This window comes from Conger conger, chromosome 4 (genome assembly GCF_963514075.1).
Source record: "Conger conger chromosome 4, fConCon1.1, whole genome shotgun sequence".
Taxonomy (NCBI): domain Eukaryota; kingdom Metazoa; phylum Chordata; class Actinopteri; order Anguilliformes; family Congridae; genus Conger; species Conger conger.
Window position 1 is genome coordinate 7106113 of NC_083763.1, and position 21746 is coordinate 7127858.

Here is a 21746-nt window from a genome sequence, read left to right on the forward strand (position 1 = left end):
ATCCCCCCCACAACACATCTCGCAACCCAGAGCTCGCAAGATGCCAATCAGTTATGGTTGTTGGGGCTATACCCCCCCCTTATTGTTGTTGGGTAGACACTGGCGCTCTAATGGATATTCTAACTGCACAAATGGTATAAATTGCTATGCGGCATTAATGGCAATAGTCAAACCCATCTCAGTGACTGCTTACAGGGAAGAGCCGCGTGTTGAATTTGGGTGCGCAGTGGAAGCTGTTCACTCCAATTGCCGGCTTGAAGCCATCATCTGAAACCATGGAACCTGAAATTAGTTTTCCCTGCATACGATGTCCGTTGTTTATTGTGATTAATACAGTATATGCATATAGCACTATGTAGCACTTGGAATCGTTCTAGTAGTAAAAAAAAGTGGAAAGGAAAAAATAAACGGGAAGGTGCTTTGAGTGAAATGCATATTAACCAGTCCTCAATGTCAGCAGCAAAGACGTTGATGAGAATTGCATGCCGTATGTGTTGCTGCTTATTGTACAAATTATTATGTCCCAATGTATAAGAACACATTTTAAGCTGTCCATGCAACCCTTTGTCTTTCTAAATCGTAGAAAGAGGCAGATTAGTTTATGAATTAGATTTCGACCCGCTGGTTGAGTGAAACAATGCCATCGCTGTTCTCAGCATCGCCATCCGATCCATAGAAAGTCAATTAAGAAGTAAATCGGCCAAGATTGGGAGCACGAGTGCCAGAATGGCATTCCTATACTTACACACATTTTATCTCTTTACTTACTGTACAATCCCCAATAGTGTGTTGGCCAACTCAAACAGGATACAGCCGTTACGCATAGGTACTAAAGCAGGATGTTTAAAATCAGTTGAATTTCTTGGGGGAAAAGGTGGCTGAGTGTTTCTGGAAAGTCGCTGATTTTACCTAGAAGTGAGTATTTTAGGGAGAAGAGCAGAGCAACGTGTCACTACGTTCAGAATTTTTGGTCACACTTTACAATAATTTTCATGAATTGGCATTAAATAATGTAATTGTTAACATTAAATAATGATGGGCAAATGCATTAATTAAGCATGACATTAACTTTTCATTAGTCAATGCGTTTAACAACTGACTAATGTACTTGCTACATGATATGTATACATTTAGCAAACCATAGGATGAACTTGGAATTAGTTAACCATTAACAAATACATTAACTGAGCTGTGCAGATTAACTTCTCAGTAGTAGTTGGTTAACGACATGCCAGTTCATGGAACCTTATTGTAACAAAATTTATTTTCCTTCATTGTGAACTGTTGTCAAGTGAACAAAAGAGATAAGCAGACATGCTGCGCGGCTGATGTGAAGATAGTGGTGAAAGATGGTGGGCCTGTGACTACAGGTCGTAGACCCGTCTGAATCTATACCGAACGTGGAGCGGTGTGCAGGATGAGATCCGTGCATTGGACACGATCAACTCCATTCCGTCCTATTCGAGTAGTTCCTTGTAACAAACCTGAAATTCATGAAGTGAAATGGCATCCGTGGCTTATGATAGCCATTGTACTCGTACATGAAATGTGTCCAGACTAGAGCGTATGGAACACGGTACATGAATAGATTAGTTTTGACCACTGGCATGACTGGAATAATAGACAAGCGTGACCCTTTTCTTTGGGAAAATATGTCTCTGCGATTAATTCCTTTACAACACGGGCACAGCTTATCGCTGACCTATGTGTGAACTGTACCCCATTCAGCAGAAAGCAGACATTTCCACTTAAAATATTTAGTCAGGGCACAGAGGGGCTTTATGGTTTCATGTCTGTGTCTGCTCGCTTCCAGATTTTGAGTTGAGTGTGTTTTTTTTGGGGGTTTTTTTGGACAAAATACCTTTACAAAAAGTGCTTGCTGGTGGCGTTTCATTGGTGGCATGATACTATTGGACAAAGGTGATACGCTGACCCTGAATACTGCTCACCCGCATTACATGTTGATCATGGGAACTGTAGTTTATCTGTTCATCCCCACGCACATTCTGAAATATTTGGCCTACGTCCCATGTTAATTTAAATTTTACAGATGCTAATTTGATCACGCATGAATTTGAATGTCAAATTATTTCTGTCATATCCAAGTTGTAAAAAGTCCTTGAAAGAGATATTTGGATTAATTGCCCCATGTTTCAAAAGAGAGTCCAGAGCTTGTCCATAATCTCTTTCTTTCTCTTTCCCTTTCCCTTTCTCTTTTTCTCTCACACTCTCTCACTCTCTCCCTTCCCCTCACCTCTCCCTCTCCTTCTTTCTCACTCTCTCTTTTCTTCTCCCTCTCCCTCTTTCTCTCGCTTACTCTTTCATTCCCCCTCTCCTCTCCCTCTCTCACTCTCTCCCTCCCACTCTCCTCTCCCTCTTTCTCTCTCTCACTCTCTCACTCCCCCTCTCCTCTCCCTCTCCCTCTCCCTCTTTCTCCCTCTCCCTCCCTCTCTCCCTCTCTCTCTCCCTCCCACTCTCCTCTCCCTCTTTCTCTCTCTCACTCTCTCACTCCCCCTCTCCTCTCCCTCCCCCTCTCCCTCTCCCTCTCTCCCTCTCCCCAGTAGGGCCTGACGGAGGTCCGCAGTCTCATTGCCCGAGGACAGCTCCTCCATCCGCTCCGCTGGCAGCACCCGCCTGGGGGGCTGCATGGGCCTAGCGCGGGTCCCGAACGAGCTGCCGCTCCCCCCTCTCCCCGCCTCACAGACGCTCCGTGCCCTCCTGCCCTGAGGGGTCGCAGGCTAAGCACACGCAGAACCTGGGACGGGCGTCCGGAGACGCGAACAAGGCCCTGGACCGGGGCCCCCCGCAGCGCGACAGAGAGCGCGACCCATCGCGAGAGACCCCAAGGGGCCTTCAGTCCTCCCTGGTTTCGAGGGCGACGGCCGTCGATACATTGAGCTCGCTCGAAAGAGTCGGGAGCGGGAAGCATCCTCTCGCCGGGTGTGATCTGGGCTCTCGGAGGTAGGAGGGAGGGGAGGAAAGAGACAGAGAGCGAGAGAGAGAGAGAGAGTGGAGCGCCTCGCCTCTCGTCTGGAGATGAAGCTTCAAGCCGTGATGGAGAACCTGCACCGGCAGCAGAGAGCGAAGCTGCTGATGGAGCTGGAGCAGCAGCAGCAGCAGCAGCAGCAGCAGCAGGCGGGACAGTCCCAGGCCCGAAACGCGGCCCAGTCCGACCCGGGCCTGGCGGGGCCCGACGAGCGCATGGCCAGCCCGGTGCCGGAGGCCGAGCACGCTCAGATGGCGGCGCTGGCGGCCATGCGCGCCGTGGCGGCCGGGCTGCAGAGGGCCCCCGACAGCCCCATGTCCGAGCGCAGCAGCGCGGCCGAGGACGAGGAGGAGGACGACGACGACGAAGAGGGCGAAGAGCCCTACAAGGACATGATGGGCTCGGAGGAGGAGGAGCGCATGTGAGTGGACGTGCCTGTCCGTTTGGTGTGTGCTTTCTGGGACGATACGGCGATGCCGTGGGGACGGATCGGGGACGGATTACGTCACTTTTGCTTTCGGCTTTTCCTATTGCGTGTCTCAAAATGATTCATGTACTTCCTGTGTGATTGACAGGATATGTGTCATCTTATTTATGTGTCATCTCCTGCAGTTTTATCAGTTGCAAATCTTTGTTGTTAATTTATATTTCTTCATATAACGCTGTTGAGCTTGAGAGGTGTCCAATCGTCAGTAGTTAGGGTTCAACAGTATGTGTAGTTCTCCTTGAGGAAGAACAATGTTATTTTAGTGAAGATAATCTTTATTTTCTGCAAGTTTCAAGTGGCGCAATACACAGAAGCCAGATCTACTCCGTATATGTCCCTACGCACTCCCCTGTGCTGATATGAAGGTTAATCACTCTCTCCCTCTCCCTCTCCCTCTCTCCCTCTCGGCTCCTGGCGCAGAAAGCAGAAGTGGGACGAGGAGGACTTTGAGGGGGAGATGGAGGACGATTACGAGGATGACCTGGCGGAGGAGGGCGTGCCTCCGGGGCGGGACGCGGTGATGGGGAAGGGGATCCTGCTGCTCCCGCACCGCCGGCTGCACCCCCACTCCCAGCTGATAAAGCCCCGGCCCCTCACCGACCAGGAGCCTCGCGTGTCGGCCCTCCCGCCCCACGGAGCTCACAGCCAGCTGGGGGGAGGCCAGGACCACGGGGACTGGACGTATGAGGAGCAATTCAGACAGGTAGGCCTCGCCGCTTTTCCCCCCTAAGAGGCCACAAATACTAGTAGTTCAAAAATGTTTTTTCTGATGCCCCAAACGAATGTCCCACAAATTTACATGGCCCGAACGTCCCCCCCCTACACACACGCCTTGTGCCTAACACCCTTTAGCCTTGACTGTATTGGTCATGACTACAGTATGTACTGTGAGGCAGCCTGTAGCGTAGTGGTTGAGGTACATCACTGGGGCCCGCAAGGTTGGTGGTTCGATCCCCGGTGTAGTTTTAGATAATTGTTTTTCTGAAATCAGATGACCCCACACAGGGGCTGGACCCATAGTTTTAGAACCACTGCTCTATGCAGTGTGTACATTGTTTGGCCTTCTATGAAAGTACTGAACATATACTGTATGAATATATTCTGTCCCGACCAAATGATTTTATTTCTTCTGACTTGTCTGTATTCGTCTCTCTTCTCGTGAGTGGGCAAGAACATATGGAGGAGCTGTAATTATAAAATATGTGTTGGTTATTATGGTATATATGGTATATACAGGACGATTTAATTGTCACTGTCAACAATTAGCACACTGTTGAAGCACACCGGCTTTCCCTGTATGGATAGGATGTGTTCTGCTTGCTCTGCGTTTGTGTAAGTGATTGCTTTATTATTAAACCTGGTAAAAGGAAGAGTCAGAAGGATGATGAAAACTCTTGCTTAATGTATTGACCCATTTGCTTCTCAACATCCTGGAAGCCAGTTGACGTGGCTAATCCTTCAAACATGGACAGCAGTTGGCTTGACAATAGTACTAACAACACTCATTATGGTGCATGCACGCACATTCAGTTCATTGTGTCAATATGCAGCGGTTATGATGATAGATTACTCCAACAGATGACCAGAAATGCTTTTGGAATTATCCCCAAGGATGCCATCAAGCTCCTCTCTTCCAGTACTGTAGTTGTTACCAACATTATGTTTAATATGTGATCAATAATTTTTAATCTAATAGTCTCCACATAGGGCGACCAACTCCTCATAGCAAGGAGGTCCTGGGTTCAAATCCCCGTCGGCCTCTCTGTGTGGAGTTTGCATGTTCTCCCCGTGTTCGCGTGGGTTTCCTCCGGGTACTCCGGTTTCCTCCCACAGTCCAAAGACATGCAGGTTAGGCTGATTGGAGAGTCTAAATTGCCTGTGGATATGAGTGTGTGAGTAAATGGTGTGTGTGCCCTGCAATGGACTGGCGACCTGTCCAGGGTGTATGCTGGGATAGGCTCCAGCCCCCCTGCGACCCTGTTTAGGATAAGCGGGTTAAGATAATGGATGGATAGTCTCCACATATCTGAAAACTCATGCCCAGTATACTGTGATGTCACTCAATGCTCTCCAGTTTTTCATATTAAGAGGAAGTTGGCCAGTTCCATTGGCCAAAAAACCCACAGTCAGTAGCAGAAATAGATGGTTTTTTTGATATGGGTACTTTTGTGGTAACCCATAGAGCCTGAAGTGGGATGGTTTTTGTGTATGTGTCATTGACACAGTAATTTTCCATTAAGTTTCTCATGTGGATATATGAACACACATGTTGTTGTTCACAGTCTATGTTCTCAACACTACTACAGGAATACTGCTACTGCATGGCTGCTGCTGCCCTTTGTAACTCAACACTGTGTGTACATGTGTGGGCCAAATGTGTTAAGTGTGAAATGGCCACTGGTTGCCATGGATTGAGTGTGTGAATGGCACATAAATGGAAGTGTGTGTGTGTCTGTGTGTGTGTGCATGCATGCGTGTGCGTGCTTGCATTTTTACATATGTATAAAAAGAACCAGAAATATGTAGGCTAATTCTAATCTTAGGCCCCAGGCTTGGTATGGAAATATGTTCAAAGCACGATCTCTCTAATCTCTTGTTTACTCCAAAATATAAAAGAATATTGTGGACATGTAATCATTTGGACCAGAGACATGTTGGTTGAGATAATATTGCACAATCACCTGTTAATACAGTGCTGATACGGTCATGTTCCACTTTAAACCCGACAGTTTCCTAAGTTATAGGAATTGAAAAGATTTTCAAGAGTTACCATGTCTTTATTAAATATATATGTGTGCGTGTTCAGTTCTGGAATAAAATGGTATAAATGAGAGGTGTGGAAGTGGCTGCGTGGGGAGGTAGGGGTTAAGACGTGGCAGTTTATTTCGGGCAGGTGGGTGGAGGCAGTTGGAATGTGCCTGAGGGAGAGCGATAATCTGGCCACGCTGGACCCAGATTGCTGTGGAAACGCTGCATATCTTTATCAGTCCGTGCCAGAACGCAGGATTCGGAACTGAAAGTGGGTCCACCAATTCACCAGAGCGACAGGCTTTGGGGTTCATGACTGTATCTGCTCTTAAGATAGGGAGCCAAAAGTTTGTCTCCCATTTGCAAAATGAGCAAGTCAAATTTTATCTCTCTCTCAGTGCAGGATTCAGACTATAATGTGGTTAGAAATTAATCAAATTTCAAGGCAATTTGCCGGTGGGCTCAGATATAGACTAATCTTCTCATGGCAGGAATATTTCCGCTGTCGATTACACATATCAGTGGCCGGAAGCAATTAAAGCAAATCAAAATGTTCTTCTGGTGAATTCTACACTGCAAAAAATGGCTGTCTTAACAAGCATTTTTAGTCTTGTAATAAGACTTGAGATCTTTTTTTCTTCTCTAAAGTAGTAAATATAATCTTGTTTTAAGTTCTTTTTTGTGTGTCGAGTGACATTTACCCCTTTTTTTGTGGCTCATTTAGCAAAAAAAAGTAATGGAAATAAGATTTTACATCTAAATATGAGACTGAGATACTTGTTAAGACTTACTTTTTCAGTGTAAACAGGCACGTGAGCCTTGACTGACTCACACCCCCTGCAGCTCCTTCCCCCCACCTGTCCAACGTGTTCTTACCCCGATCATTCTACACTCAGTGAGCACTTTATTTGGTATTTTTAGACTTATTCTTTTACGCTTATTGGTCTTCTGCTGCTGTTGCCTATCCAATTAGAGGTTTGACACGTTGTGTGTTCAGAGATGCTCTTCCGCATACCACTGTTGTATTGTGTTGTTATTTGAGTTACTGTCACCTTCCTGTCAACTTTGACCAGTCTGGCCCTTCTCCTCTGACCTCTCACATTAGCAAGGCATTTCTGCCTGCAGAACTGCTGCTCACTGGATGTTTTACAAACATTAGAGACGGTTGTGTGTGAAAATCCCAGCAGTTTCTGAGATACTCAAACCACCCTGTCTGGCACCAACGTCAAAGTCACTTAGAGCACATTTTTCCGTGTCCTGATGGTTGATGTGAATATTAACTGAAGCTCCTGACCCGTATCTGCATGATGTTATGCATTGCACTGCTGCCATACAATTAATCACAGAAATAAGTGTTCCTAATAAAGTGCTCAGTGACTGTATATACATACCACTGGGTCTTTTATGGTTACATAAGGAGTCTCTTGTCGTATCATTTTCTTGCACGTTACACGTCAGCAAACTTTGAGGAGGTTTTTTATATAAGTGTCACTTGCATCATATGTTTGCCATGTGATTCCTGATAAGTGTCTAGCAGATATATTCCCTGTTACGTAAGAACTGGCACTGTGGGCTTTGCTTTACGTATCATTACAGGAACCTTGAATTCCATGCGGGGGAAATGTGAACATGAGACAAGTTAGTGCCGTCAAATTAAATATAATGACATGGTGCCTTATAAAAGGGATTTTCACGGTATCGCCCGGTCTTGAACATACCAGTCTGAAGGATTTAAGGGCTACAACATTAAGTACCGAGTTGGAGAACCCAAAGAGGGACATATGGTGTCCAATGAAACACATTATTGGGAACGTGTTTCGCTATTAGAGACAACTGCTCAATAAATGGCAAGAACTACTCGGTACAAGAATGATCATATGTTCTTATGATGTTCTGCAAAAATATCTTATTTGTAAAACACATTTCCAACAATTTTACTGTGCGAGAAGTGGTTTTTTTCCCATTTTTAGATGATGAGAACTGTACTTCTCACGTCTCTTGTCTTTTGAGCTAAATAACTGATTTCGGTGCAAGGGACTCTGTTTATTGCTTGACCACAAAAAAGGGGGACTGGTTGAATTAATCTAACTTCTCCAACCCCTATGTCCATTGCCTGCCCTCCTCCAATTACAGTACTCACCCCCGGGCAGAAAGACAAAAAAAAAAAGAGAGCCTTTGATCTCTCTGTTCCTGTTTCTCTTTTTGTATTTTAAATGCAAACAGCCGGGCAGATGGAATCCAGATGGACAGTAAAGAAGGAATCTCTTTAAAAATTCATTGCCCCCTCTATTATCAGTGTGTATGGAGAGTTTGCATTAAAGATTGATTTGCACAGGCAGGGTGGGGGACGGGGGAGGGGGGCGGGGGGGGGGGGGCACAGGAGCTGCTGACACGATATGAGCCTCTGTCTCTCGCTCTCTAGACTCTCTGTTCACTCTATCTGCCTCAGTGCAATCCTACAATATGCCATTCTGTCAGAATCCCATATAAAACAGCCCTAGAGACAGAGGCTTTATGCGCTCAATTTCAGTGGCCAAGCAGGAGAGTTTTCCTAGGGTTTCTGTCTGGCAAAACGTTGTTTCTGGGGTCTTTTGTTTGTGTCTTGACCTTTTTGTTTGTATAAGGCATTTGTAGGGGTTGGGGGCTGAGAAAAACAACCAATGAAATGGTCATAAAAGTTTGATTAAGCAGTGTGATTATTACAGAGTCCGTGTATTCAAACTCTACAATAACATAATTTCTTACATTAAAATGTGGGTGGCTGTCTGTTAATCTGTCAAAATGTCTGTCTCTTCATCATTATGATGAAGGCTTATTATAACCGTTTCAAATTATGACACAAGGAACTACCTTTTGTTTTGAACTGCCTTTTGAATAACCAGTTCTTGCCCGTTTGAGAGTCTGCGTGTCTCCATTCTGTTTTGATAGAAAATTGCAGTTGGCGGATCTGAGCTTTGGTACAGCAGCTCATTCATGCTGCTATAATCTCTTTAGAAGGAAAAAAACTCAATAATTATGGATTAATCATAAAAGAAAAAAAGAAAAAGCACAGTGGTTTTATTTCACCAATCATTATAATTCCCAGTGTTCCTCAACAGGAAGTGAAAGAGTTGGCCATTCAGAAGTGGCATTCAGTGAACACTCTGCTGCCCCACACTGCCCTACTCCACCCCACCCCAGCCCACCCCACCCCAACATTATGGCCCCAGCCTTTAGCCACGGTGAATCCACGGAGTGACAGGTGGCCTGGAGCCCTTTTCGTGAGTCACTGCGACGTTGTGTGTCTTTTACTGCGAGCGCGTCACACAAACACGTTCCCCTGACTGACCAGATGCACAAGCTGTCTTCGCTGACAGTGTGCTGGAGATGGTCACATTTCCTCGGGCCTCCTGGTTAGCAGTCCTGCCATTTGATGGGTTTTTGTGGAGAGGGTAAACATGGAGAAAGAAAAAAAAGAAAAAAGCTCTTGCATTTCGAATGAAGAACTTCTTCCTGTACCCCACCCCCACCCCACTCCCTAACAGGATGTAATCGGAAATAATCCATGAAAATACGCTGCCATGTTTCCCCTTTCATCTACGCGCCCTTGCGTGAAACCGTTTTGTATTTTCTTGTACTCTGTGTCGCTTCACCTGTGGTTTCTTTTCTCTAATGATAGACTCGGCTAGATAAAGGAGCGTTAAAAGAGTGACCATGAATGTTAATAATCAAGATGTGGGAATGAACTGCGGCTGTACGTGCACCTCCGCCGGCGCGCGGTGCGTTTCTCATTCCTGAAGGCGCTTCTGCTCCTTATTTGTCGGAACTTGACTCGATAACTGCCGTGACCGCCGAACTAGCCGCGCGCAGGAATGTGTGTCATTTGACAGACCGTCTGTGTGCAGTCAACAGTCCTCCTCAGCTTGTCTGCGCGCGCGCGCGTGTGTGCGTGTGTGTGTGTGTGTGTGTGTGTGTGTGTGTGTGTGTGTGTGTGTGTGTGTGTGTGTGTGTGTGTGTGTGTTGTCTGCGTGATTGTGCGCGTCTGCGTGCACTCTCCGGTGGTGTACCACCCGGTTTTCAAAAGAACGGGGCACGGTTAATGAAACCTGGCGTCCAAGAATAACAAAAGAAAAATCGGCGTGGAAATATTTGTATTAAACTCTTCCTGTGGCGCCGGGGGGGTGGGGGGTAAAGGGGGAGGAGATGAAGACGTGGGGGAGTGGGAGAGGGGCGTGCTGAACGCGGGGAGGGAAGGGGAGGGGAGGGGAGGGGAGGCTAACGCGCTGAACGGCGGCCGAGCGGAACGCGAAGCGGCCCTGGCTCCTGGCCGCGAGGCTTGGACGGAGTCCAGCACACGCTCACCGCGCTCGGCTGATGTCAGAGCCACACAGCCAACGGGATCGTGGAAATTGGCAGGCGCTCAATACGCCGTAGAAAGGGGGGGGGGGGGCGGGCGGTGTAGCGGCAGGAATGTAAACAAAGATTGCATAAAGTCCCGGCTCCCTTGTACAGGCACTTTATGCACTTGCTCTCTTGGCTGTCCTTTTGTTTTTTTTTTTGTGTTTTTTTTGTGCTTTTGCTTTGGACGTGGAACACATGAGGAGGCACAACTGCTGAATGGACAGAAATAGAATCCCTGTAAAAAGTCATAAGGAAAGGTCACCCTGCGGATCCATTTATAATGATCCGTAAAGGAGGTTTTGGTCTCCTCATAATTTTTCTTGCCTGTTCTGTAAAACCCATGTGTATGTTGTTTTATTTCTTTATTTACATTTAGTTTGATTGGCTGTGTGGTTCAGTGGCCGAATGAGCACTCTTCAACACTGGCTCAGACATTTGGTTGACTGCTCAGTATTAAATAGTGTTGACGAAAGGGTGTTCAAACCCAATAGAATGGCACTCCCGGTGGGTTATTCCCTATCTTGTCTCGGATTAGGACCGCTTGTTGCTTCAAATGTGCTGAGGTCAATTCCAAAATCCAAGAGTTCATATTTGCTGAAAATAGATCGAAAGAGGTCCAATTAAAAGGCAAACGTCACCAAAAATGGGGTCTTCCTCCACATTGTTTGCCGGTTATAGTGTTTGAAAAACAAAAATAGTTGCAAAGAGTTAAATAAATGCCTGTGTAAATAAATTATTTTGTAGAAAGAATGATTCCTCATCTTCAAATGTTTGTGCTCCTGTAAGACTGGGGAAGGATCTGTGCAGTAACAGAATAATATTTGGCCTTGGCAACTATTAACTTAAATGCAGTTAAATATTATTGCTAAATGTGATGTTCCTTGCAGAAAATACTTGACTCATTGTGTAATGAAGGAGGCGGTGTCCACCTTTTGAAACCTATGAAAGCTCTTGCATTTCAGCAACTGTCTTGCACAGTGATTGTCTTTGACAACAGCAGGTCTTTGTCTGCTAGGCTAGGATGACGGTGTTTGGGGTGGTGGCCGCATAGCACTGGCCCCACCTCCCAACACCACCACCACCAGGGCAGTTTTTCCACTTTGTCCTTCCAACGCAGCCAGAACAACCTGGGGGAGGACAGCTGACAAGGAGCGGACAAATCGGGGGTCAGTAGGGGTTAAACGCTCACCCATTCACTTATCGACCGGCCCGCCCGGGTTTCAGGAGCGGAGCCCCTCCCGTTCCTCCAGAGCGAGGGGCAGGGTCGTGAACCCGCCCCCCACCCCGCGCACCACCTTCCACGGAAAAGCGTGTCGCGTCCGTCCCCGTGTCAGACCTTGCTTTCAATGGCCTCATTCAAAAGCCATCGCCCGCAATCCGTCTTTCTAATTGTCACCGAGTTGGTTTCCCCCCCCCCCCCCCCCCCCCCCCCCTACTCAGACCACCGAGGCCTGATGCTGTCCAGAACACACCCCCACCTCTCTAGACACCACATTTCTTCATTTCCAGGACCCCCCTCCCGTTCCCCATCCTCTTTAGCAGGGTTTGACAGCTTTGTCTCTTTGCCCGAGCGCGCTGGAATCCATCGCTGCCTATTGTTTATGAAAAAAATGGTTTTGGCTTTCACGTCAACGGTCACTTAAATCGCGAACCTGTTCTACGAGTTTGGCCTCTTTTTTTTTCCTGCCTTTTATACAGTGCCTGTTCCTCCCTGATCAGAGAATAGATCTGACTGCACCTTGTGTCGACTCGCTCCTCTATAGACCCCTTCCACCAGATTGTAATCTCAGTTCTGTTTTTTTTTTTTTATAGGGGGTGGGGGCCGAGTGTAGACACACCTCAATGTGTTCTTATTCATGCCTGACTTGAAACCGAACTCGTAATAAGATGGTGGATGTTCTCCACCTGCTGTGCGCGCTGAACGCGGCGCCAGTGATTTATCTCGGTTGCGTTTTTATGTTCTTACCTGCCCACGTTTTTTACATTCACGTAACGTCGCAGATCGCATTTCTCATAAGTGCGAGATGTTATCTAGTCATTTATTACTTTCTATTTTGCGCATGGCGAATCATAAAATTGGAAGAAAAAAAAAAATATCCGCTAGCTTGCTGTGTGAACCACTGACTCGCGATGTGATAGTCACTCTACACCACTCTCAGGCATTTATGAATCCGATACCGAGACGCAGCTGTTTAATCCAGGACGATACGTGGCTCCCCAGCCCCACAGATACCCATATATATCCTCACATGGAGCCAGCTATTTCTGGCCGGTGCCTACAGTGCAGTCCACAAGTATTTGGACAGCGACGCAATTTTTGTTGTTCTGGCTCCGTACTCCCGCGCTTCGGATTTGAAATGAAACGATGAATATGACGTTAAAGTGCGGGGTGACGGCTTTCATTTTGAGGATACATATATATCCCCATTTTAAGGGACAAAAATATATTGCCCTGATTAACATAGCCTTCTTCTTTTTTTATAGTCATGCTTAGCACTTTATTGCATATCAACCTCTTTAATATGAATCCAGCTGAACATGCGTTGCACTTGCTAAAGACAGAACGCAAAAAAAAGCCCCGCGAAACAAACAGGAACTGAAGATTGCCGCAGTACAGGCCTGGCAGAGCATCACCAGGGAAGACACCCAGCATCTGGTGATGTCTGTGGGTGACAGATTGCTGGCCGTCATCAAATGCAAATGATTGGCAACCGAGTGCTAAATATGATTACTTTATTTCAGATTGTCAGTTTGTCTAATTACTTTTGGTTCCCTAACAGGCATCTATACATTTACCACTTGATTTGGATATGAATACCCTCACGTTAAAGCTGGCAGTCTACACTTTAACCCCATTATCATTCTTTCATTTCAAAGTCAATGTACTGGAGTACAGAGCCAAAACTACAAAAAAATTTCACTGTCCACATTCTTACAGGCTGTGTGGGAGGAGGTACTGTGTGTGTGTGTGTGTGTGTGTGTGTGTGCATGCGAGCGCGCATGCAGCATGCATGTGTGAGCTCATTCAATAAAATATTAATATCTGTTAATCATTCATTTAGGTCAAAGGGCATTAGCACAGTTCAGTCAGTGACTAATGAAAGTCCCAGCATATTGCTTTAAGACCCTTAACCTTTTTTATCAATACCCATTAAATATTTGAAGGTGACACAGTCATCTAATAAAAAATGCCTATTTTATTTTGAAATATAGGAATTATGTAAACTGGCTGTCAGTCAATAGCACACATCAAACTAATAAGTTACATCGGTGCCCTTTGGTTTGATAGTCTCTCTATACGTGCACATTTGATTTCAGTATATTTATACATACCTAAATGGATTTCATATTTCAACATTGTTAGATTCAGTTTTACATTATTCTACATGCCAGTGAAGAACCAACGTGAGTTTTTAATAAATACAGCCCACTTATTCACATTGAGTGGAGGCTGATCTTTGTTTTCCTTCAGTACGGTGAATACGCTGATTACACTGAGTATAGAATCTTCAGCTGTGGCGATATTAAAGCCGTGTCATCTACCTTGTGTTTCGTCTGCTTGAGGGAGGACGTGTGCTACAGTGCGGATGTGACCTCTCCCATGGAAATGGAAGTGTCAGCAGCATTTTTAATGTCATTGAATGTCTTAAAGCGCTCGCATACACGCTGCACTTATCAGCAGGTGAGTGTGTGTGTGAGAGAGTGTGTGAGTGTGTGAGAGTGTGTGAGAGTGTGTGAGAGTGTGTGAGAGAGTGTGAGAGTGTGTGAGAGTGTGTGAGAGTGAGAGAGTGTGAGAGAGTGTGAGAGAGTGTGTGAGAGTGTGAGAGAGTGTGAGAGAGTGTGAGAGAGTGTGAGAGAGTGTGAGAGAGTGTGAGAGAGTGTGAGAGAGTGTGAGAGAGTGTGAGAGAGTGTGTGAGAGTGTGAGAGAGTGTGAGAGAGTGTGAGAGTGTGAGAGAGTGTGAGAGAGTGTGAGAGAGTGTGTGAGAGTGTGTGAGAGTGTGTGAGAGTGTGTGAGTGTGTGTGAGTGTGTGTGAGTGTGTGTGAGTGTGTGTGAGTGTGTGAGAGTGTGTGAGAGTGTGTGAGAGTGTGTGAGAGTGTGAGAGAGTGTGAGAGAGTGTGAGAGAGTGTGAGAGAGTGTGAGAGAGTGTGAGAGAGTGTGTGAGAGTGTGTGTGTGAAGGCCCCACAGCGCACAGAAGCCGTAGCCTCCCTGGATTACGGCCCCCATCTGAAGTGAATCTCAGGTTGAGAGGTCAGGAATTCAGGCGGGAGCGAGGCGTGTTTGTTCATGTTGCCCCGAGACATTTCTGCTCCTTCGCAGGCTTGGAGATGGTTTAAGAAGGTTGCATAAATATGCCTTACTGTTTCTCAAGGGTGGTGGAGAGGAAAAAAGAAATGCAGTCTTACTCTTTCAACCCCGACCCCGAAGGAAAAGTCTGTTCAGTCTTTGTGTATCAATTGTACTTAATACGATATTATGCTTTTTAAAACTAAAATAAATAAATAAATAAATAAAATGAAATAAAATTCAAATTCTGGAGAAAAAGGAAAGTCGGCTCTTGTGTGTTCTGAAAAAAATAAAATCCCCAAAGTGGGACATTTTAACGGTTAAGAAAGGAAAAAGAAATTGCTGAGGTCAGGTTTCACGTCTTACTCAGACAGAGAATTAAGCAGGCCATGTTGTTCATACTAAGAACTCGACAGGTGTGGTAGCCACGTTATTTGTTTATTCGGCTAATTCTGTTTCTTTTTGCAAAGAAAAAGGAAGTGGACCTTTTCTCAGTTTTGGGAGACAGGCGTCATTAACAAATTAATCAATTTGTTTAATTGAGCACATGAAACTGAGTAATATTTCTATATATGTATATATGTGTGTGTGTGTGTGTGTGTGTGTGTGTGTGTGTGTATATATATATATATATATATATATATATATATATATATACATGATGTGGAACGCAAAACTATGTGGTTGGCTCCATGAAAAGCTTTCGTTATTATTGTTTGCTAAGCTTCTGCATGTAAAGGTCTCGGTGTTGTGGAGAAGGTCACCTCTGTTGACAGTATCGCGTGCCACGTGCTCTGGGTTACAGACGCTCTACAGACACTCTACAGACACTCTACAGATGCTCTACAGACATTCTACAGACACTCTACAGACAGAGCAGCATGGGTCCCTCCCCCGCTTCCCGGAGGCCTCGTGTCTGGCCTGCCCGGGAGGTGATTGACAGGTGTGAAACGATGGTGCAGTGTTTCCAAGACACATCGACTCGTGTTTCACGCGAGGGTTGTGTGGCTTCTCTCTGTCCATATGGAGATTGGGTCCAGCGATGAAGCCCATGTACTGTGTGTGCTCTGCGATGCGTGCAGGGGCAATGCTTCGTTGGTTTGCTCCTGGACTGCTGCCTGCTATGGTTTATTTGTGCATTGTGCGATTAGTGTTTTAAGATGGATTTTGTGCACCGTCAATGTCTGGGGAAATGTCACTGTCCCGTTTTGAATAAATGGCTAGTTGAATATATTAAATGAAGCAGGGGCTGACTAATTCGTAGTACATCAACAACATATTGAAGCTGTCGATGCTACGGAATGTTACACGTCATTTCCAGAAACGAATAATACATCTGTGGACTACATTACAAGTGCAATTTAAAAGCTACTGAACCACTATTAGCAACAAAAAGTTATGAAACTGACCAGACTGATCAGAGTTCGATAGAAGGAGAGATAAACTGGAGTTATTTGATATTGCAGTTTTCATATGATTGGTTTATGGTATGAAACGAGTTAACTCCAGTACCCCGTACACAGCAATGAGTCCTTCTGACCCAAGCACAAGCCCTCCACCCCCATGGGCCTGTGTAATGTTGTTGTAAGAAGCTGCACCACAATTGGGCACAGGTTGTATGACCGTACGAAATTGTTCCAACCGCAAACAAGATTAAATTAAATTTTTCTTGAAGAGTAATTGGCTAACGTACACACACAAAACCTCTGGAGGTGTCATGTTGCTGTGTGAGCGGTTTTGGAGTTGGTTGAGGTGTATTTTCTTGCTTTAGTTAGACCACCTGCCCTGAATGCCTTGATACTTGCAGTACGACGATAAAGCTGGCATGTTACCAGAAATCTCTGTTTCTGTCTATAATATCCCATACATGGGCCAATCAAAAAATATACACTACCACTGATTTAAAAACTACTTTTTTTAAGATGGCAAAAAGTGATCTATCCCATTGAGTCAGTTAAAATGTAGACCCTGTTCACTGTTTATCCAGCTGTAGAGGTTGACAACAGGGTTTTTGAAAAGGAAAATGATCATAACACCCAAGTGGCAGCTTCGCTACTCTGGGCCTGTAACTGCCGACAAGGCCCAGGCTGGCAGGAAACTCCCTCATTCTTAAATTCCCTTGTATGGGACACAATCCCCCATTCTGAAATTCCCTGGGATTGAGGAATGAGAGGCAGATGAGTATTTCCCGCTCTAAAACGCATGCCCACGGTAACCCAAGCCAAACCCAGACATGTATAAAATTCCCATGGATTTCAGCTTTAACCATAACCTTTTCTTTCTTTTCTTTTTACGACAAAAGGTGAACTACCCCTAATCTTGCGCTATTCAGCACTGTCTTACTAATATAATCCTTTTTTTTTTTTTTTTTTGCCGTTGTTTGAATTTGCTACATTCACGCTAGGAGACGCCCTGACGGTGTGTTGTGCAGATTTGAGTAAATGTGAAAGGCTTTAGTTCCCCGCCCCACTCAAACAGATAAACAGATGTGTTCTGTGGAAGTTATGTTGGTAACGGGGCGGGGGAGGGGGCAGGGGTTGGGTGTCTTTCAGAGGTTCCCGGGCGGAGGACACAGCTGTATGCAGTAATATGAAAGAGAATGGGGCTTGGGGCCAGTTAGGGGAAGCACAGCGATTGGGAGAGGGAACCTGATTGGCTGGTTCTATACCTATCATCAAGATCGTTAACCGTTTAAAAGATTGGCTTGGGTTTTTTTTTTTTTGGTTTTCTTTTACCTTACACAAGTAGATTCTTGCTTGTCAGGGTGGGTGTTGATTATCGTGTTCAAAGCGGTTGCCATCCCAACAGCACATTAATTACGCTTTCTCAACTGTCCCATCTACTCGACCTAGAATCTTTGCACCACCCTAAACCTCACGTGTGGCCATTATATCCTCAGTCGTCTTTCCACAGGATAAATCTCTATGTAAATACAGTACATGAACGACCTGTTCTAGAGAGACTGAGTCACACTGTACCATAGGCGAAAAAAGGGGAGAGGGGGGGAGGGTAGCCCAATTTTGTTTGTTCTTCAGATCATCGGGTTATGGGTTATTTTCGTCTTGCTGATTGTTTATGCGGGGAGAGGGAGCGATAATGAAGTTGCTCTACGTTCGGCGGTGGAGTGCTACGGGGAGGCGGGAGGGTGAGTGGGGGGTTGGATGGAGGGCGGTGATGGCGATTTTTATGGATGGCGAGGCAGGGCCAGGGGGAGATCCATTAGAAACTTGTGTGAGCAGGGCTGGGGGGAGCCATTTACAAGATTTATAGTGTGGCTCTCCTCAGAAATGCGTGCATCCTGTAATTAAGGCTCTACTTGCCTCTAGCTCCATATTACAGCCCCCCCCCCACCCCCCACCCCCTCTGATAGTAAGATCTTAAGGCTGCTTGGCGTCACTAATGAGCGCTAAACGGCACAAAGGGAACGAAGCGCTCGTGGGTGCAGCAGGAGACCTGGCGGCCTCTCTCTAGCAGAAAAAAAAAAAAAAAAAAAAACTATTGTAATTGACTGCTCTCTCAGTCCGCATCTGTTTGTACTGCGCCTGGCTCCAGCTGAGAGTCTTCCCAGGAAATATGCTGATTAACAACCTTTTACTCCGTTTGGGGTGAGGGGCGGTGCGATCAGAAGTATGTGTGTGTGTGTGTGTGTGTGTGTGTGTGTGTGTGTGGGGGGGGGTATGGGTCTGTGTGCATGCACAAGGGGGGCGGAGGTGGGGGGTGAGGGTAGGGTTTGGGGAGGTTTATGGTGTGTGGTCATGGCGATTTTGAATGAAGACCTCCGTTTTCCAGCATTTCCATGACAGTTGTTTTCCCTATATTTGGTTTTCGGGTGGGACCAGAAACAATTATCAGAGATATTGTCGTCCCATGCAAATCCGGGAGGCTCCAGGCCTTTTCTCCAAACTCGGGCTGCCTGTTTCTTTTGCTTAACAAAGGGAAACGGAGCCCCTGTCTGTTAGAGAAACAGGACATTCACCGGATCGGTGTTCATTACCCGGCTGAATCCCACCAGAACAAAGACCGTGGAGAGCCCCCGCTCTACTGTTACTGAACCTACTTAGCCTCCGAAGGCTTGCTCCTGACCCCGTCACGTTCTCCTCCCCTGTGATCTCACCAAAGCTGCCTTTTCCCCTCCTCCCCTCCTCTCCTCCTCACCTCGGGGCCACACTCCCGTCGGCCCGCTTCCTGCCGTAACGCTCTGTTTGTTTTTCCTGTCTTCCAGCTCTACGAATTGGACGGGGACCCCAAACGCAAGGAGTTCCTGGACGACCTGTTCAGCTTCATGCAGAAGAGAGGTGTGTGATTGGTCGCCTGGGCTGCTGTCGGTGGTTGTCTGGGAGGGTTGACACGTGTGCGTTACCATCTGTGGCTGCTCTGCTGACCCTCGGTCTCTGGAGTGCCGGGCCGTGACAGTTAGACGTGGTGGACTCTGGGAGGTCCTGGCCTGTAGACCCCCTCCCCCAGCCTCCCGACGCATAAACGCCCGTCTCGGGTTTCTCCATGTTGGGCGGATCTTTATTGGTTTCTGAGATGATAGCTTTATGACCAGTCATGTTTCTACAGTCCACAGTCTTATATAGGTCAATGATGCCCAAGTGTACATATGTAGATATACATATATGGTGTGCTGGAGCTGAAATATGCCCCCCCCCCCCCACCCCCCCCCCCCCCCCCGTCCTCTCTCTACTCTTATCTCCAGCCTGTTTTTCTGCTTTGAGGTTCGATGAAGGCATTTTTCTCTTAATACGTACATTAACATTAATATGGCCCATACTTTTACAACTTGTTAGCGATTCCCCACACTCCTACAGAAATGAGGTGGAAAAATAACCAAATTCTCTGAGCTTTTCTGCACTCTAGTCAGGAATAGCGTTACACACTCTACATTCAGATATTTCCCACTGCACGCCGAGGGTTTCTGGCCACTCGGAAGCAAAGTCACGGACTCCTTTGCGCACGGAGCGCTTAGAAACGGGAGCTCGGGGAACGTGCCAGACTAGGCGTCACGAAGCGGAGTTTTGTCAACATTTGGGGCGGCTCTGCAGCCTTGTGGAACTTCCTGTGGGGCTGTGAGCCATGATATATGTCTCTCTCCCAGCCCCAGTCCTGCTTTGGCTACCGCTGAATGCCTGGGTGGGTCTGTATGTGCCTCTTTGTGTGAGGCTCGTTCGTCGTAAAACCCGTCACGCACTGCCCTCTAGGGACGGCTCGAGGAAGCCGCTTTTCAACCAAGCCCCATCTGCAGCCCAAAGATAGCTTGCCAGAGCCCCGTGCAGAAATTTCCCCCTTTAAAAAAAAGAAAAGAAAAAGGAAACTGCCTTCTGACGTCATTCCTGTTTTAATCACTCATCTGGGAGAGTTTTTAGAGGTCCCCCCCCCCCTCCTCGAAGTACGTGTTCTCACGTGAAATGAAAACTGAACTGAGATCTTTTTGTGAGATTGAAGGGGGAAAAAAAATGTCATATTTAAATATGTCATACCTGATGACAATGATCTCCGTTGCCTTCTGTACTGAACCCTTCCTTTGTAACCTGAGGCTACAGTCTAGCACAGTGGTAACCAACCCTGTTCCTGGAGTTCTACCATCCTGTAGGTCTTCATTCCAACCCTAACAAAGCACACCTCATTCAACGGCTAGAGCAGGGCTGTCCAACCCTGTTCCTGGAGATCTACCATCCTGTCGGTTTTCACTCCAACCCTAGCATAACACATCTCATTCAGCAGCTAGGTGCCACATTAAGGTTGCAATGAAAACCTACAGGATCAGGACTGTAGATCTCATGGAACAGGGTTGGTGACAACTGGTCACACCATAGCAAACTGTATGATGGACCGTGATGGACTCTGTGCTTCTGTAGGAACCCCCGTGAACAGGATCCCCATCATGGCCAAGCAGGTGTTGGACCTGTACATGTTGTACCAGCTGGTGACGGAGAAGGGAGGCCTGGTGGAGGTCATCAACAAGAAGCTGTGGAGAGAGATCACCAAGGGCCTCAGCCTGCCCACCTCCATCACCAGCGCGGCCTTCACCCTCAGGACTCAGTGAGTTCCGGCAACGTGTCCTCATAACTGTACAACCACACCTCATACGTGTACAACCACAGCTCATACATGTACAACCACACCTCATATGTGTACAACCACACCTCTGAACTGTACAACCGCCCCTCATAGTTGTACAACCGCACCTCGGCCAAACCTGGGTCACCCTTGGCAGAAGGATGCCAGTCTCATTGGGGTTTTTATATGAATAGACCAGTCAAATCAATTCAAGATGTGTTTAGTAGAGCTCTTACTGCTATGTGAAATTAAGACTGGGACCGTCCCTCTCTCTCTCCGTCAGATACATGAAGTACCTGTACCCTTACGAATGTGACAAGAGGGGACTCAGCAATCCGAACGAACTGCAGGCAGCGATCGACAGCAACCGGCGGGAGGGCCGGCGGCAGAGTTTCGGCAGCACCCTCTTCACCTACTCGCCCAACGGCACCCCCACCATGCTCTCCTCCCCGAAACTCTCCATGTCGGGCATGGGCATGCCCGGGGCCACCAACGGGACGGCCCTGGCCAAAATCAAGAAAGGTGAGGAGGGGGGAGGGAGCCGTGCGATGTGCAATTTACTTACACATTACTTGTCACTATTTTCTTATTTCTCATTATTGTTATTATTCTGTGAAGCACGTTGATTTGACTGTGCATTGAATGTGCTATATGACTTGATTTGATTGACTTGGCTTAAATGGCATATGCAGTACTCTTTGAGAACTATAGACTTTATATTACCACATATTCTGAAAAATCTGAAAAGCCTACAGAAGTGCCCTACATTTCAGTTTTACTGTCAGGATGCGAGAGCTTT

At 46.6% G+C, this 21746-nt stretch overlaps 1 protein-coding gene across 3 annotated transcripts in view; it reads left to right on the plus strand.

Annotated features, from left to right (window-relative positions):
- Window positions 1-21746, plus strand: part of arid3a (AT-rich interactive domain 3A) — a 35832-nt gene that overhangs the window by 10737 nt on the left and 3349 nt on the right. For 2 of the 3 annotated variants that reach the window (XM_061239511.1, XM_061239510.1), the window contains exons 2-6: window positions 2565-3407; window positions 3894-4176; window positions 19110-19182; window positions 20746-20929; window positions 21231-21469. In XM_061239511.1, the coding sequence (XP_061095495.1) occupies window positions 3037-3407; window positions 3894-4176; window positions 19110-19182; window positions 20746-20929; window positions 21231-21469 (1150 nt within the window). In that variant the 5' untranslated portion in view covers window positions 2565-3036. Of the gene's footprint in view, window positions 1-2561; window positions 3408-3893; window positions 4177-19109; window positions 19183-20745; window positions 20930-21230; window positions 21470-21746 lie in introns of all 3 variants that reach the window. The other variant, XM_061239509.1, reaches the window with a different exon arrangement.